At 41.3% G+C, this 17,203-nt stretch overlaps 1 protein-coding gene across 1 annotated transcript in view; it reads right to left on the bottom strand.

The window, feature by feature from the left end:
• The window catches only part of SCTR (secretin receptor), a 416,552-nt gene extending 399,637 nt beyond the window's left edge, over positions 1-16,915 (bottom strand). Inside the window, exon 1 of the mRNA XM_085647486.1 lies at positions 16,690-16,915. Coding sequence (XP_085503612.1) covers positions 16,690-16,758 — 69 coding nt within the window. The 5' untranslated portion in view covers positions 16,759-16,915. The remainder of the gene's footprint in view (positions 1-16,689) is intronic.
• Positions 16,916-17,203: the final 288 nt, after the last annotated feature.

Here is a 17,203-nt window from a genome sequence, read left to right on the forward strand (position 1 = left end):
CCACCGGCCAGTCCGTCACCCACACACTCACTTTAACAGACATTTAAGTAACCACTAAAATAGACCAACACAAAAATGCTGAGACAAAGACATGAACATATTCAGAATGCATACACAGGTATACATAGAATCTCACACACAAAAACATACAGGTAAATTGCAGAGAAGATGACTTACGTAGATGGCCAGACTAAAAGATGGACAGACGGGGATATAGATGGGCAGATGGACAGACACATTACTAAAGGTTTCATGTACACGTAATTGTCTGCGCTTCTGTAGAAGAAATGCAAATTGCAATGGCGAAAATAGTGGTAAGTCAATAAACTTTCATTTCTCACCTATGCATGTTCTGCTGCACGCCTTCTTTGTCATATCGCACGACGAGACTCAGTTACTCCTTCTTTACAAGATCTTCATTGGCTGAGCGTCAATAACCGTATTAAATTCAAGGCGCTATGCCATATTTTTAAAATTAAACAAGGTGCAGCTCCAGTATACTTGAGAGAACTTATCTGTCCTTATACACCACTTCGCGCTCTGCGTTCCTCTACCCAGGGTAATTTAATACTTCCCAGGTTTAAATTGACGAGAATGGGCGGACGCTCTTTTTCATACCTTGGTCCAAAACTCTGGAATTCCCTTCCTAATCATGTGAAGTTGGAATCCTCCTATTTAAAATTCCGCCGTGATATTAAGACATGGCTCTTCATTCAGCAAATGGCTTAGATTACCTAGTCTAATTTGAGACCCACTGCGCCGGGAAACCCTATCAGGGTAGCTGTGCGCCCAAGAAATGTAATAATAATAATAATAATCATAACAATAATATGATGGAATGATTCAGCCTACATGCCTCTCCAGTGATGGATGTTACATTTTTAAAAAAAAAGTAATGGTACTGTGAACAAAAAAGATTCAAAGGTGATGTGCGAGGGGGTTGGGCTGCATCAGAGTTAGACTGCCACTCGGCCCCAAGATAGTCCCTCTCTCCGATCACCATGGAATGGGTGGGAGATCTAAACACGCTCTTAGGACTACTGAGAGCTCGTAAATTTGAGCATGTCCTGAAGTAATGAGTTGCAGATGTGAGCACAATATCATCAATTGCATTTCTATTGCCTGGTTTGACGGCCCAGCTGTCGCCAGACAATTGTGAGCATTACTAGAGAAGGGCTTTGGCTCCGCCCACATGTTGGGAGCCAGGAGTACATGTTTTGATTGGGCAGAAGATGTGTGCTTCCATAAAGAAGTGCTTGTCCTCCACAGAGATGTGATCATTTTGTTTATTTATCCAGCTGCCTGAGCTTGAACTTTCATGGGCACACACATGATACTATAATGCTATGAAAGTGTCTTAGATAACTAGATAATTCTGGTTGTTTTTCTCTGGTAGCAGCACAGAGGGGAATAGGACAGTCATTAACCTACATGGATTTTTTTGGTCTGGCCTCCTCGACCTCTTCTATGTTAAAGACCAAATCAGAGATGTCTGCCTCACCGTCAAGCAGGCAGTTTAGCTCTCAAACATGGTTTTGAAGTGAAGCACGCACTCCTCCTCTGTGATATGTGCATCTACTGCACTTCCCCCCATGGTGCAAATCTTGATACATACTGCAGCAGGTTGTATTTGCTTACTTACTACTGCAGAAAAATTGAGTAAATGAGACATTTTCAGCATTGATAGTTCACGTAATAGTTCCCAAAGTTTGCTGCTTTGTAAATATATCGGCAAATTGCAACAGTATTTGCAATTATATTTATACCAGGCTTTCGACGAGTAGTATTCTACTCCGGAACCTTAAGGTGCATTAGTTGTGGATTAGTAGGGGCAAATATAAATTGTTATTGGGAGTGGTGGGAGATGTGGACATGCAACTGTGTTAGTAGAATTAATACAATATAGAATGGGTAGAGGAAGGAAGATTTTAGAAAGCATTATTTGGGAGTTCATAGTCGTAAATGAGGTTTAGGATGAGTCAGAGAGCCTACTAGCTGGATGAATAAGATAAAGGATGGATCGAGGAGGGTAAAGATTGGAAAGAGTTGCTTCTGAGTACATAGTAGTAAACAAGGATTGGAATGAGTCAGAGAATGGAAGTGGGGGTATTTTGGAAGAGGAATAGGATGGATGAGCTATATATTGGTGATTTGATGAGGTTTGGAGAGAGTAGCTTTTTTCCTCTCTGCTGTGAGAGAGAAATATATAAATATGTAGATATATGACCACACCTAGGATGTTTACATACATAGAGATTTTAACATGATACGCATATAGAAAAAGATCAGGAGATATAAAATTGTACTGGATAAAGTCCTATATTTACATGTAGCATTAAATATTTACAACCTCAAGCGTTCCGTTTTAGCTGTAAATTAAGTTTTTTTTCGTTTTTTTATTTATTATAATTGTTTTATATTTGTCCCCCAACATTTCAGTAGTGAAGCACTCAGATACAAATGCTATAATCATATTTGTACATTGTAACAGATATGTGTAATAGGAAAGTAAATCCACAAGCATACACTCATCATCCCATTGGTATTGATGTATTGATCAACTTATGTATGATACAATGATAAACTTATTGATTTTTTTTTTAAAACATAGTTTATTGGTTTTTTGCACAACCACATATAAAGCCTTACAGAACTGGTTTCACCATACATCCTGAAGTTTAATCACAAGCCCCCCGCCAATCATACAATACCTAACGAAGGGCCAGAGAAATCCCTCCAGTTCTATACATCGCATAAACCAATAATCTACATAACAAAACCTCTACCCTTAAACACTATGTGAATTATGAATTTCCTCCCCCTCCCTCAGTCCTCATCAACAACACAGGCGGCCATCTCTGCCCTCTGATATCATACAGTCCAAGGAATACCAATGTGTCGTGTTATGTGATGTGCCCAGCTTGCTCCGGGGTCATCCCCCCATCCCCGGCTCGGTCTTCGCCTTCAGCGCCTGGCTCATAATCCCGCAGTGCCTGTACTAACGCCTCCCACGCAGCTGCCGCCTCTAGCGCCTTATCATCGTTGCGCCTACGAGCCCATTGATACCGCAGCGCACCCTCGCTGGTGGCCCATTTAAGAAATTCCCCTCTCCCTCGTTTACTAGTGGGACCCACTGTTGCCTTCCACCGCTTCGTGATTTCTCGTTTTGCTAAGATAAGTCCCATGTCTACGAATTTGCTTGTGAATTTAGTTTTGGGCGTGTGTGGGAACCAGTGCAGTATACTAACAGCCATATCAAACTCCAGCCGCCTCTCTGTCACCTCATTCAGGGTATATCCCACCTCTTTCCAGTAAAGACCCAGCGCTGGACAGGACCACAGCATATGATCCAATTCCACCCCAGTTCTCAGACATCTGGGACATGCCGCCTCCTCAACCTTAAAATATTTCTGGATTTTCCCAGGCGTCAGGTATGCTCTGTGGAGTATATAGAAGTGCACTAGCTGGAACCTTGCGTTCCTCGTGCTCTTTCAAGCTCGTCTCACTATCTGCGCCCAGGCCGTCTCAGGGATGATAAACTTATTGATATCATCATATTTACACATTGTGACAGATATGTGTTATTGTTGGAAATTAAATCCAGAAGCATATGCTCATCATCTTATATGTCATTGATGCATTGATCTACTTAAATATGGATATAACAAAAATATGACTATATGTATGTATGAGTATAATATTTTTTAAAATATATTTATTTAGTTACTTTCATTCCTCCAGTAAGAATAAAAATATATAGAGAGAGATACATACCCATATTTTTTTATTAATTAATTTGTAGTATTTGTTTTATTATTTAATTATTTTGATTTATGTGTTAATGATTTTTTTTTTTTTTTTTTTAAATCAAGCAAGGCTCTGCACCAAGATATCTACAAAGTTTGGTCCACTCTTATAGGCCCAGCCGCACTCTCAGATCCTCTACCAATTGCGATTTTGTCATCCCTCGTTTTAAGCTTTCAAGAATGGGGGGACGGGCCTTTTCACATCTTGCCCCCAAATATTGGAATACCCTACCCATTTCTTTAAAAATGGAAACTAATTATTTTGCTTTCAGAAAAAAGTTGAAAACTATACTTTTTCAATGATCTGTGCTGCTTTGAGGTTTAAGGTGTTGTTTCTCATATGGTCTGCTTTTCTTCTTGAGTCTATCCCTTGCGCCGGGAAACCCATTGAGGGTAGCTGTTGCGCGTTATAAATTTCAATAAATAAATAAATAATTGTAAGTAATATGTATTTTAAATAGTTTACATTTACACATTCTTTCTGTATTGTCATATTTATATGTTGTGATATAAGTGATCATAAAAAATAGAGATCCATTAGCATGTAGTCAGACACTGATGTCATTTATGTAATGACTGTTATACATTTCAAGCATAAACATAAGGAGAATATATATTTTAACCATAAATTATATATACACTTGGACATCTGTTAAGTATAGATAGAAAAAAGTATATATATGTTATCAAACTGTACATGTTTACAAACAAACATATAGGCACCATTGGTGTCTTGTGCATACTATTGTTTGTATTTTGACTTGGATGGTCATGTAGGGAAGAGCGCTCTCTTGAGTAATCTTCTGAAGATAAAATGGTTATCTGTGTATCTAAGGTTTGGGGTAATGATTGCCATAGTTTGGCTGTTTGAACAGAGAAAGATGTTCCACCCATGTTTTTTTTTTCTTGAACGTGGGAATTTTAAGGCAGGCTGCCAATCTGGAGTGCTCTCACTATTGCACATTTTATTCCCCCAAGCACAGTACTTGCAGTATTTGCTTTTCTGTGCAGAGTACAAAAATAACACAAAATATGGTAATGTAGAGTTGTAATTAAACAACCTTAGTACTAGAGACCAAATGATCATAAGTGCCTTAAACTCAGGACCACTGGAATATTGTGATTGTGCGGCTGCTGCGTTTTTTTCACATCATTATGTGTGTGCCTCGTTTGAGACTTAATCCACCATCTTCTGCATAATCTGCGGATTATTAACCAAAAAATTATGTTTCTAACTCAAACGGTTCAAAGCTAAAGAGACATGTGTTACCGCGCAGTGGGTGTCCCTTTGACTGGTTACCTTTCTGTTGCTCTTTGCTGTGTTTGGGTGTTAAAGTTGTACCAACTAATGCAACCTTTGTCAGACAATGTCAACAAGTGTAAAATATCAAAATATTGAAACAGTACTATCACAAAATTTGCAGAACTGCACAGAATTACTTGCCTTGTCTTGACACATTATTTAGTCGACCCTGCCGCATAAATTGGCCCTTCCTGCATATACTCAATCTGTTACTTCAGAGACTATCCTCCTAAAGATAGAGCTTGGTTTGGATGGCTTTGATTCAAGTTTACAAAGGATTTTGCTCTAGTTCATCACTGTACCACCAATGATTCAGACCTCTATGACTAATTAGGGGGCCAACATGTCAGCAACATCAATGACAGTGGAGCTGTTCATCTTGTTCATTATTGAAGTAGTGGTCCCGAGCCCCCAGAAAAAGACCACTCCTCATCCAGACAGGACAGGACTTTGACCTGATACACAACTATGGTCCAATTTCTAATCTCTCTTCTCTGAGTGAGATACATGAAGGTGTGGGCTCCAGCCAGCTGAGCAGACGGTTGGAAGGGATTGACTTTTTGACATCGCCTGGTCTGGGTTAGAGGAGGTTATGGTACTGAGTGCGTTTTTGCTGTGTGACAGGTAGCATACCAAGGTTAATTTCCTGGGTATCCATTCGGAGAATTGAATATGAGTGGCAAAAGAATTTTAATACAGCACTCGAGGGTCTTGCAGGGTGCTGAGAAATGTCTATAGAAACTTTCCTTGTTCCACCAAAAGGGAAACTCAGTAGTTGGCCGGGAGTTCCCATTTGTCTCCTGTTAGTCTACCCCGTGAAAGGGTCCAAAGATGGCTGTGTTGTACACCATGCTCCCCCATACCTGAGGCAATAGGGAGATGGCACCCAAAGGCATGAGCTGTCATGCCAGTGGTAGGATAGTGACATCTGGACAATACACAATTGAGGAATGTAGAACTTAAATCTTAATTATAGTTGGGAAAATTGAGTTTGTGTTCCGAATAATAAATACATTGGTCCTTTCATTGTGACCAGGATCGATAACCTTTTTTCGTGAAATTATAATTTGAAAACCCAAACTACAGGCATGGTTATGTTGGAAGGTTTCTATGCTGATGCAGGGATTAAGGTATCTTCACTCACATGGAGACCTTTAATTATATTTCCTACAAGTGAAGAACAGACCTAGGAAGGATAATATTATTCTGTAAAACTAGGGTGGATTCTTTTTGGTTTCTTATGATACACAGAGGAGGGCAAGTCCACCACTTTTCCGACCTCTTCACTCCCTCTCTTGTTGATAATTACCTTTAATTATAGACATGTCTCTACCTATAGAAGCAATTATATTTTGGAAACACCCTATAAACAGTGCCGGCATTTGGGTCTTACTCAAAAGCTCCAGTTGGTGCAGGCAGCTGATCATATGTTAGAATTTAATTCTCATTTCAAACATATTACTCATACTCACTGTTGTTCTTAAGCGTTCCTGTGATGTTCAATAGAATACCTTCCATTCTACAATGCTGTACGCAGATATAGGGCTCAGAACTATTTTAATGTAAAACTAATCCAGGAAAATAATTGGCGAGTTCTCAGAGTCTGACCACCTATTATGCCCAAAGAGGTTCAAGCTCACTTTGGGTAGTCCCACTTTCTTCAGTGCAGCTTAGTGAGTGGCCATGCCTTGCTTCCACTCTAGGATTCCTATTGGGCATAAAGGTATTGCTTTCCAGATGTACAACTCTTATTTCCACTAAGCTTTTTCTTAAATACCTTTCACAAAGGATTCTTTCTCTCTTCATTGTTAAAGAAACATTGTTTTACACTGTCAATATTTCTCACACTAAAAAAGGTGTTTCCGAAAGATAAATTCAAAACCTGTATTATCCCTAAAAACAATGCACAAAATCGGATTTCCACTATATGGCGCTTTCAAGAAAAAAAGAAGAAAAGGGTGTGAAAAAGAAGTTTGTGGAGTGAACACCAGTGCAAACAAGCATTGGGAAAGCCAATAGGTGTCGCATTTGCGAGAGTTAGAGCCATTGGCGTTGTAAATGGCAATGTCTTTTCCATGTGTGGAGTGGATCTATGCGGTGTGGAGTGCAATTATGTGGGTCAGATTGGAATTGCTAATTGTGGAATTGTGTGGAGTGGATTTGTGTAGTGGAATTATGTGGCATGGTGTGCAGTGGAATGATGTGGGTAGTAGTCAGTTAGTTTATCTTTATTTCAGTTCTTCATACCACAAAAGCATGTAAACACATTATAGACAAATGGCTAATGACATTTGCCAGATAAAATGTTAGTTTGCTAAAATAATTAAGATCATAAAACCATTTTACAAACAGAAAGATAAATTAAAAGAGATAAAAGCAAAAGGTTTCCAAATACAGTCCATCACTACTAGACAGGTAATTGACCATATAAGGGCCTTTATCTAAAAAAGAAATGTAAATACAGCAGATAAGAAGTTTCCATTAAAAAGTACAGTGCTGCAGAAGCCAATACACGTCGACCTATTAGCATCGTGGGATATGTGTAAGAGAATTAATCAATAATGAAAACATGTATATCCAAATAAAACAACACCCCCTGCTTTTTCCTGTATAGCCACACTGTATAGAGGTATCGACTAACACCAAATGCCACTACCTGGCAAGTGTCCCATGTGAAAACACGGTAAGCAACCCGGTATGCCCTCACACCCCAAAGAGAGCACAGAAGGTTGATCCAACTCTGCCTGGGTCTGGCGTAGGCAGGACAAAAGAAGAGGACGTGTTCAACATCCTCAATGACTTATTTACAGGTATCACAGTTTGGGGGAGTGGTTTTCGACACTTCCATTTATGTATGAAATTATTTACATGAAGTGTTCCCAAACTAAACTTAATGTACAATATGCGTGACATTGGTGGTAGGGACAATTTTACAGGCCAGGAAAGCTTCTACCAACCCCCCAGAGCTCGCTTTTTCATGGTGGTTATTGATTCGCTTATCCCAGAAGACCGCTTTTACTCTACTCTTTGTATCTATCCCTCATTCATGATGATTACTCCAAACATTGCTCAAGCCAGTAGATGGAATTCGACATGCTTTAGTCAGTGGAGAAGTTGAGCATTTCTATAGCACATGATGTCCTCCAAAGCTAGCCTATATTGGAAAAGATCCGGGGTCGGCAACAGCCTCACCCAGTAAAGGAGCAGTTTTAGCACTGCTAGATCGCCCACCCATATAATCAAGTGTCATAATAAAGTGGGAGGGTGGGTGTGCTCTGCAGGAGGCTCAATTGAGATGGGTAGTAATTATGTGGTATTGCGTGTACTGGAATTATGTGGCGTGGGATTGTGTGTCATGGAGTGTAATTAGTGGAATAGTATTTTGTGTTGTGCAGTGGTATGGAGTGGAGTTTAATTATGTGGTGTGCTGTTGCATTTTGTGGCATGATGGGGAATTCTGTGGTGTGGATTGGATGTATGTGGTGTGTTGTGTAATGGTGTTGTTGAGTTGAATTATGTGGTTGTCAAATTATGTGGTGTGGAATGGAAATGTGTGAAGTTGAATTGTGTGGTGTGAAACTGTGTGGCTTTGAGTGAAATTATGCTGATTGGAATTATGTGGCATGATGTAGACTGTATTTATGTGAGTTGTTGCTATGTGGCATAGAGTGGTTTTGTGTTGATTGTATTTATGTGGTATTGAGTAGAGTGTAATTATGTGGAGTTGAATCATGTTGCGTTGAGTGGTATTAAGTGGCATGCACTTGTGTTGGGTGGTGTTGAATTGTGTGTTGTGGAATTGTGTGGTGTTGTGTGTTGCACTAAACATCCAGGTATGCTAAAACAGAATTGGAAGCTCTCAATAAAAACACAGAAAAATAGATAAGAAGCAATCACCAGGAATTACAATAATAAAATAAAGATCTGGCTGTTCCTTAAAGCAAACATTTCAATTGGCCTCAATTGAAAATAATTAATGGTCTGTTTATACAGACAGCCATCCTATCTCCCAAACTCTTTTGAGCCTCACCTCGTGCAATAAAGCGCTGCAAGATGACTGTGGCGACAAGAATGGCACATTCATCCGAAAGTCATACTCCCAAATGTGGCCAGTTATAGGCCACATCTCACCCAACATTCTTCCAATCATGCACGACAGAACAGGTGTTTACTTGTCGATTCTGAAAGCGCTTCGATTCTTCGAAGAGGTACAAAAGCGCAGTGTAAATGACAATACAATACTGCTTGCACTCTGATGTTGACCTAGCAATGTGTGCGCCTCTAAGCACTGCCCTTGCTGTAAATACTTGGCCACAATCTGTACGTAGTGCCCTCCGAACACTAAAATGTTTATAATAACATTTAGACAGGTGAAAACACTAAAACATTGAATGGTGATTCACACTTTTAAAGCTGTCACTCATGAAAAATTGTTTCAACTATTTACATTTGTTTGAGTTTTTTCCCTGTAGGTAAATGACTGTGCAAGAGCCACAGTAAACTGTGAAATTACCATAACCAAGGACACTAAATGGGACGCAATAGGGAGGCAACCTATAGAGGCCCAATCATAGTTAAATGGAATGCTCTGAAGCAGAAAGGTGAAAGTCAAAACTGAAAGATCAGGAACGGTGTTGTAATAGGGTATGATCGATGATAATGTATTTGGAAAGCTCTTAGTATTATAAATGTAGATGTCTTCAAGCAGATATTGCAATGGATGGTGTTAGCCTGATAAATTGTTACATTCATATTTTGCACAAGTGCTGCAAGTTAGATCGTGACAAGGGAGCGTGTCCTCCGAATACTATCAGTGAGCGGAGGACCTTTGAGTAGTAAACAGGTACAGCCAATGCACAGACAGTGTTATCAAGTTTAAAAATGATGAAACAATGAAGTAATACTATTACAAAGTGTTTTGCATTATGGTGCATAATTTTCCTTTTCTTGCCGCATAATTTACTCAACCCTGCCACATAATTTGGCTCTCTCCTGTCGCATAATTCCAGTGGCTCTGGGTATTGTATAGTATGGCCTATCAATGTATAGTATGGCATGGGCTGTCACTGTATGTATGGTATGGTATGTCATATAGATGAATACATCTGCCACTTCCTTTAGTTAACCACTCTTGTTGCAATTTGCATTTTCCACCCTGGTTTAGACATAGTACCTTGACCTCAAACCCTCTCCACCAGCGGACCGCTGTCCAAGCCTTTCCCATGGACAGTGAGCTGTGGCTCAATTTTTGTTTATCGGACAACAAAGGTGTCAAAAACACGAGGCTTTCCTTGGAGGGTGGAGTGTTGTGTACCATGAAGGGGGAGGGACTGCCCACCAACTTCAGGAAAGATACGGAAAAAATATCTATTTGGACCAATATGAACGGAACCTGAGCATATGGCGGCAAACAGGGCTTCCAAACCAATCATAACCTATCAGCCAATAAAACTTGCTCTATAGTGGCTTGTAGTCTGCCACGTGACAGGACGAAACTATGCTTCTCAGAATGAAAGGAGCTGATTGCTTAAAAAGTCAGACTGACTGAATGTGAGAGGATGTGCGATGAGAGTGGCTTTGGAACTGTATTACTTCACAGCACTTGAGGTAAGTTTGCGGTGATAACAGATTCTGTATATTCATTCAATGATGCTCGTTTTACTGACCTCCGAAGGATTAAAGACTGAGTGGTGCCGCTGCAATTGGTGCCAATGACCACACGTTTATCTACTCAAGCAAGGCCATGTGAACACAAAGGCATTGTGAAAGCGTTGAGAACAGAAGCAGCCATCTGAACCAATCCATTCATTAAAAATAAATAGGAGGGAGTGAATGTTTTTTCAAACTCATTTTTTTAATAGCGTTTAAAATATTTTTTAAAGTTACAATTAGGGCTACAGGTTTTAAGGTATTTCTTTTTTTTAACATTTCAGTCTGTATCCACCCATACTTATTTTGTGGCCATCTCATTGGTATTTATCCCTATTTATTTTGTGTATTCACAATAAATGGAATCGTAAAATGGTATATTTATTTAACTCTTAGACGTGCACTCATACATGGATTCCTGTCGCATTTTGGCAAATTAAGCAGTCAATTAACACTATATAACAACACACTACACCCACCGGTATGTATTAATGTTATACTATTAATATATGTTAACATATGTTTGTATTTAAGGAAATCTGACATCAAAAGTTAACACTTTGCCCATAATTCTTGGAAGGGGAAATCAGAGCATGTGACAGGCCTCAACATTTTATTTTTGGCAGTTTTATATAATGCAAACAAAACAAAGCTATGAACTATGTTTTTGTTTGTGCTATGTTATAAAACTGTCAAAAATGAAATGCTGATTGTCTGTCACCAGGCATACCAATTGACCCTATTGAGTCACACTAGCTCTGCTTCGATAAAAGTCAGGGGGGGAAATACATTCTTCGAACTATTTTTTATTTTTAATCTCTCACTTCCCTGCTCTAAAATGTTGGCATGTGTGTGTTTGAAGTATGCACAGATAAGGGCTAAAACTACTGGCATTAGATCATTTTTCTTATTTGTACTCGCTGGGACTACAAATCCAGTCATCTGGCAACCATAATCATGAGACTGAAAGTTTGTTGCAAGATCAGCACATTATTAATTTTCTCCACCCTCCATCCCCGATTGATGACATATTAGCATTGGTTTAACTAATATCTCAAACCCTACACCAGCCATCAATAGCATACTGAGTTACTCCAAATGTCTGGGAATAAATCCTGCATTCAGACAACTCACTCCTCATTCTCACCACTCACCCTTCACTTTCACTCTCACCCTGCACTCACAGCGATCACACTACACTCACACTGCTCATCATGCACTCACGCCAATCACCCTCCTCCTACCCTGCACTCACACGAGCACACTGCTCACCCTGCATGCACAAGACCATCCAATCACCTGTCACTTTCACAGCTCATTCTACACTCACAGCGATCACACTGCACTCATACTGCTCACCATGCACTCACGCTGTTACCCTGTACTCACACCATACATCCTCCTTTTACCCTGAATTCACACAAGCACACCTCCTCTTACCCTGCATTCACACAAGCACACCGCTCACCCTGCTCTCACTGCGACCACACTGCACTCATGCCATGAACTCACGCCGTTCTCCCTCCACTTAACCGGCAGTCACATGTGCACACTGTTCATCCTGCACTCACAGTAATCACACTGCACTCACACCAGTCACCATGCACTCACGCTTTTTGCCCTGCGCTGACCCTGCAGTCACATGAGCACACCTACTCACCCTGCACTCATGTGACACTTCACTCCCCTGTCACTCTGACTGCTCACTCTGCAATCTCACTCAAACAAGCACTTTACCCACCATGCATTCATTTCTCCCACTCTGCACTTTCACCCGCACCCTAACTCATATGGTAATTTCACTCACCCTGCAGTCACGACTCTCACTCTACTCTCACAATGTCACAATGCTCACCGTGAACTCACTTAGGCACTCCTGTCACTCACACAGGTCACACTTCACTCACATGGGTACATCACTCACTCTGCACACACACCACACAAACAAGTACAGTACTCACACTGCAGTCACACCACTAACCATGCCCCCCTCCTCTCATCCTGCACTTTCACAGACAAACCTCTCAGCCTGCATTCATACAGGCACTCTGTTGATCCTGCCTGCACACAGGGACCATAGTTTGCCATAACTCCTAGGGACACACCACTCACCCTACACTAACTCCTCTCACCATGCACTCACCAGTCACTCTCACAGATCACCCTCCACTCTTGCTGCTCACCGTGCACCACACATAAGCACACCACTCACCCTGCTCACTGCATGCACTCCTCTCACTCAGCACTCACATGCGCCGTCCTCTCACATTGCATTCATGCAGCTCACCCTACACTCACATCTGCACATTTTCCACCCTACACTAACACCACTCACGCTGCACTCACTTACACTATTCACCATCATCCAGCATTTACATTAGCACACCTCTTATGCTGCACATATAAAAATTACACAACTCTCATGAATATACACATATTTCTACAGAGGCACCCACAGAATACCTTCTCTTTCTGCAGCACTGGATGCCTACTTAATTCCATCAGGGTCCAATAGAAAAGGTGACCCAAGCAGGGACACTTGTTTTTTAAGAGAAGTGAAATCAATTCCGTAGGGAGCAGGAGACAAAGTACGTAAAGGGTCATGTAGGTCAAAAGATAACAGGTATTTATTTAAACAAAGTCAATTTTAGAATGCTCACATAATAAGAAAAGCGTGGTGTGAAATAGTGATAGTGGTTTTAAAAAGACATCGCATTGACAACAATATAGTAGTTGAATTCCATAATTGATCTTTACATGTTATAAGGAATTCATGTTGTGGGGTGGTCGACGGCGTTTCGAACCCGATTATTGGGGTTCATCTTCAGGACAGTGGTGAGCATGTATTTTGAAGTAAAACTGCCCGTAAAGTTCCTAGAGTCTCCAAAGTGGGAGGCAGGGGCTTCAAAAGTTAATTATTTGAAAACAAGCAGCTTGGCAGTACATAGATCCGCCTGGAGAATGTAATTTTCTTTAGAGGGGCGACAGGGCAGTGAATGGGAGCCTGAGGCCGAGCAGTCAGAGACGTCCTGCAGCTGTTGGGGTTGGCTGTTGAATGCCCTGTCGCCCCTCTAAAGAAAATGACATTCTCCAGGCGGATCTATGTACTGCCAAGCTGCTTGTTTTCAAATAATTAACTTTTGAAGCCCCTGCCTCCCACTTTGGAGACTCTAGGAACTTTACGGGCAGTTTTACTTCAAAATACATGCTCACCACTGTCCTGAAGATGAACCCCAATAATCGGGTTCGAAACGCCGTCGACCACCCCACAACATGAATTCCTTATAACTTGTAAAGATCAATTATGGAATTCAACTACTATATTGTTGTCAATGCGATGTCTTTTTAAAACCACTATCACTATTTCACACCACGCTTTTCTTATTATGTGAGCATTCTAAAATTGACTTTGTTTAAATAAATACCTGTTATCTTTTGACCTACATGACCCTTTACGTACTTTGTCTCCTGCTCCCTACGGAATTGATTTCACTTCTCTTAAAAAACAAGTGACCCTGCTTGGGTCACCTTTTCTATTGGACCCTTTTGGGCCATACTTGAACCATTGTTCTTAACTCTTCATTATCACCCCAGGTTCACATATCGGGGTACCCTTGTCTCCTAAAACCTACTTAATTCCATCTGCAACAGTGGGGCTGGTGCAAGAGGGGAGAGTGGACTGAAAATGTGGGATGGCACGAGGAGGGAGATTAGGGCTGAGGCTTTGGGGTATGGTGCTGGATTGAGGATTGTGCGACACCTTCAGTCAGTCCTGGCTTTCCATTCACCACAATTCTTCAGTCCAGAACATATAGGTTTTTATTACATTATAAGTTGGGTCTGAAAATCCCAAAATGCAAATTGTTACTGGATAAATTCCAGGGTTGCCGAAGAAGTCAAGCAGTTCATAAAATCAATTCAATGCAGTGATATTGTATGATAGAAAGTGGATTTGTTCATTTCCAATACTGTAACCGCTTGATCCACATGTAAAACCAAATATAAGCTCTATACAGCTATTTTAAGGAAGTGCACTTTTCATTCACATCATAATTGTAACAAACAGTGACAAGGCAATATATTATTATTTTTCAATAGAATATAGAGAATATATTTTAATTAAGCTTCACTAAAAGGCAAGTCTGTGCTTAATTATGACAGTACAAATGTACGAAAGTGTGCAAGAGATATAGTGCGAACAAGTGTGTGAGAGAATGTGTGTGTGAGAGTATGTGTTTATGTGCAAGTGGATGTGTATTATGTGGGCAAGTGTGCTGCTGGTCTGGCATACTGGCGGTTATTATTGCCTTATGGACAAGGGCATTAATAGCATATGGAAGGGATGGGTAACCTATGGCATACTGCTGGCCCTGACATGCTTCTATTAAGACACCATTATTGGCTGTGGGGACTCGAACTGCTACCCCAGTCATAACGCAGCGGCAGGGACACAGAACATGGGACACCACCCCTGGCCAAAGGCCCTGACATGATGCACATAATTCTTAGCACATGGGATGGATCAATAGCAACATTTTGGAACAGATATTTGTGATTTTCTTCCTTAGTCAAAATGTTAACATCTTTCTCCTGTTTCACTTTTGGTGTTTGTTTTCTCTCTCTTGTTCTGTAACAAAGTCTGATGAGGAAAAATATGTTTGACCCTGAAAATGAGTGCCAGTGGGCTCCATCTGCAACTACCGGCTCAAATTAAGCACTGTACTAAGCTTATTATTTTGATACCTGTACATAAGGGCAGCCGTTCCCATGAATATTTTACATCTCATTGGGTAAACTAAAACTGTACCTTCAGGCAACAGTGGGTCAGGAGAATTTTTCTGGACTTGCAATAAGTTGAAGCCTGTGGACAGCGTAAAATCTACAAAAAATATGTTTGTTATACTATCAGGCTTGTCCAGTATATTTAAACTGCACAATGTATCACTTCTTTTTCCTCATATAATGGCTATGAGGTTAGCTCAGACCCAATTTCTGAAAATGTTTGTCCTGCCGCATTGCTGGAAGCAGGGGTGGCTTTTGGACAGTGCGACTGGTGCAGCCGCACCTGGCACTGACTTTTGGGGGGAGGGGCTGCGTTTAAAAATAACTTTTAGTTTAAAAGCACATGAACTTCCTTCCTTCTGTGCCCAGCAAATTTCAGGCAACAATGACATGTCGAGATAACTCTGGTGAATAATGATCTTACTGGTGAAAGATCAGAATTCAGTCTAGTGGCAGTTTTGTCTCATAGTAAAGTAGCGCGGAGGGCTAATGTGCCTGCTGCAAAGAACTCACACCATGCAGATCGCAGAACTGAATGTGAGTGAACTATGAAATATGAAATGTACACCAGAGAGAGGATATAGAGAGATGGGGTGCACTGCTGGAGAGTGGTAGTGAGGGAATTCAGGGAAACGAAAGTCCCCCTCCATCCCTCCCCCACACACACACAGTTCGGGTCTAGTTACGCCCCTGACTCAACATCACCAGTGGGTAGAGCAGAAAAGAAGATTCGTGAAAGGTCGAGGTGTCAAGGCTGCCGAATCTAGACCCCAGAGGGAGCAGCAAAGGTTTCCACGATTCAAGACGGCGAAGAGTTTAGTTTGCCGGTAAACAGTTAGTTTACCAGCGAGTTTTCGAGTAACTTCTTTTCGGCTTCACTATTAGGGGTTTATGGACAAAACACAACATCTTTTTGTTTGAGTTACACTGAGTGGCAGAAAAATCAACAAAGTTCATTTGATTTCCTCACACATCTGTACATTTCTGTCATCACTGTTACATCATTTTCTTCCAGCTGCAGGGAGGGCGACAGAAATATCCACAAAATTCCTCGTATTTATTCCCACATCTATACATTTGTGTCATCGGGCACTGCTAAAGAGCTAAACTCTACTATAAGTTAAAATAAAAAAAACTCTGAGAACTTACATTTGAATTGACGAGGACCATGAAAGCCAGCAGCGGGTTGCACGCGATGGAAGCGCGTGGAGCTCGCATCCCTCCACACGCGCGCGATTATTCAGGTATCTGGAGAACTGTGACCAGCTCGTGCTCGGACTGACTGCCGCTTCTGCGTCCGGCTGAGTTGTTTGAGCTACAGTTCAGCTTTTTCTTTCTGGTTGCAGCCCGAAGACAAGTCCTCAAAGACCGCTCCTGGATTCCCCAACAGCCTCGAGTATTTGCATATTGTTCTTTTTATTGCGCACTGCCCATTTCTTCAGTCCCAGTGCCCCACAGGTCGGAGATGGCTGGGAGGGGCTCGGCTGTTCCCTCAGAGTGCGTGGCTCGCGCAGCCTCCCTGGACCCTTTCTCAAAATGCATATAAAGAGTGCTGCGAGTGACGACAGTCTGGGTCCTGGCCGGGAGATCCCGACTCCGCAGGACCGTCTCCAACCGGTACAGAAGTCAAACTGGCTTTTTGGAAAGCGCTGGTGAGCTGTGC

This window comes from Triturus cristatus, chromosome 3_2 (genome assembly GCF_964204655.1).
Source record: "Triturus cristatus chromosome 3_2, aTriCri1.1, whole genome shotgun sequence".
Taxonomy (NCBI): domain Eukaryota; kingdom Metazoa; phylum Chordata; class Amphibia; order Caudata; family Salamandridae; genus Triturus; species Triturus cristatus.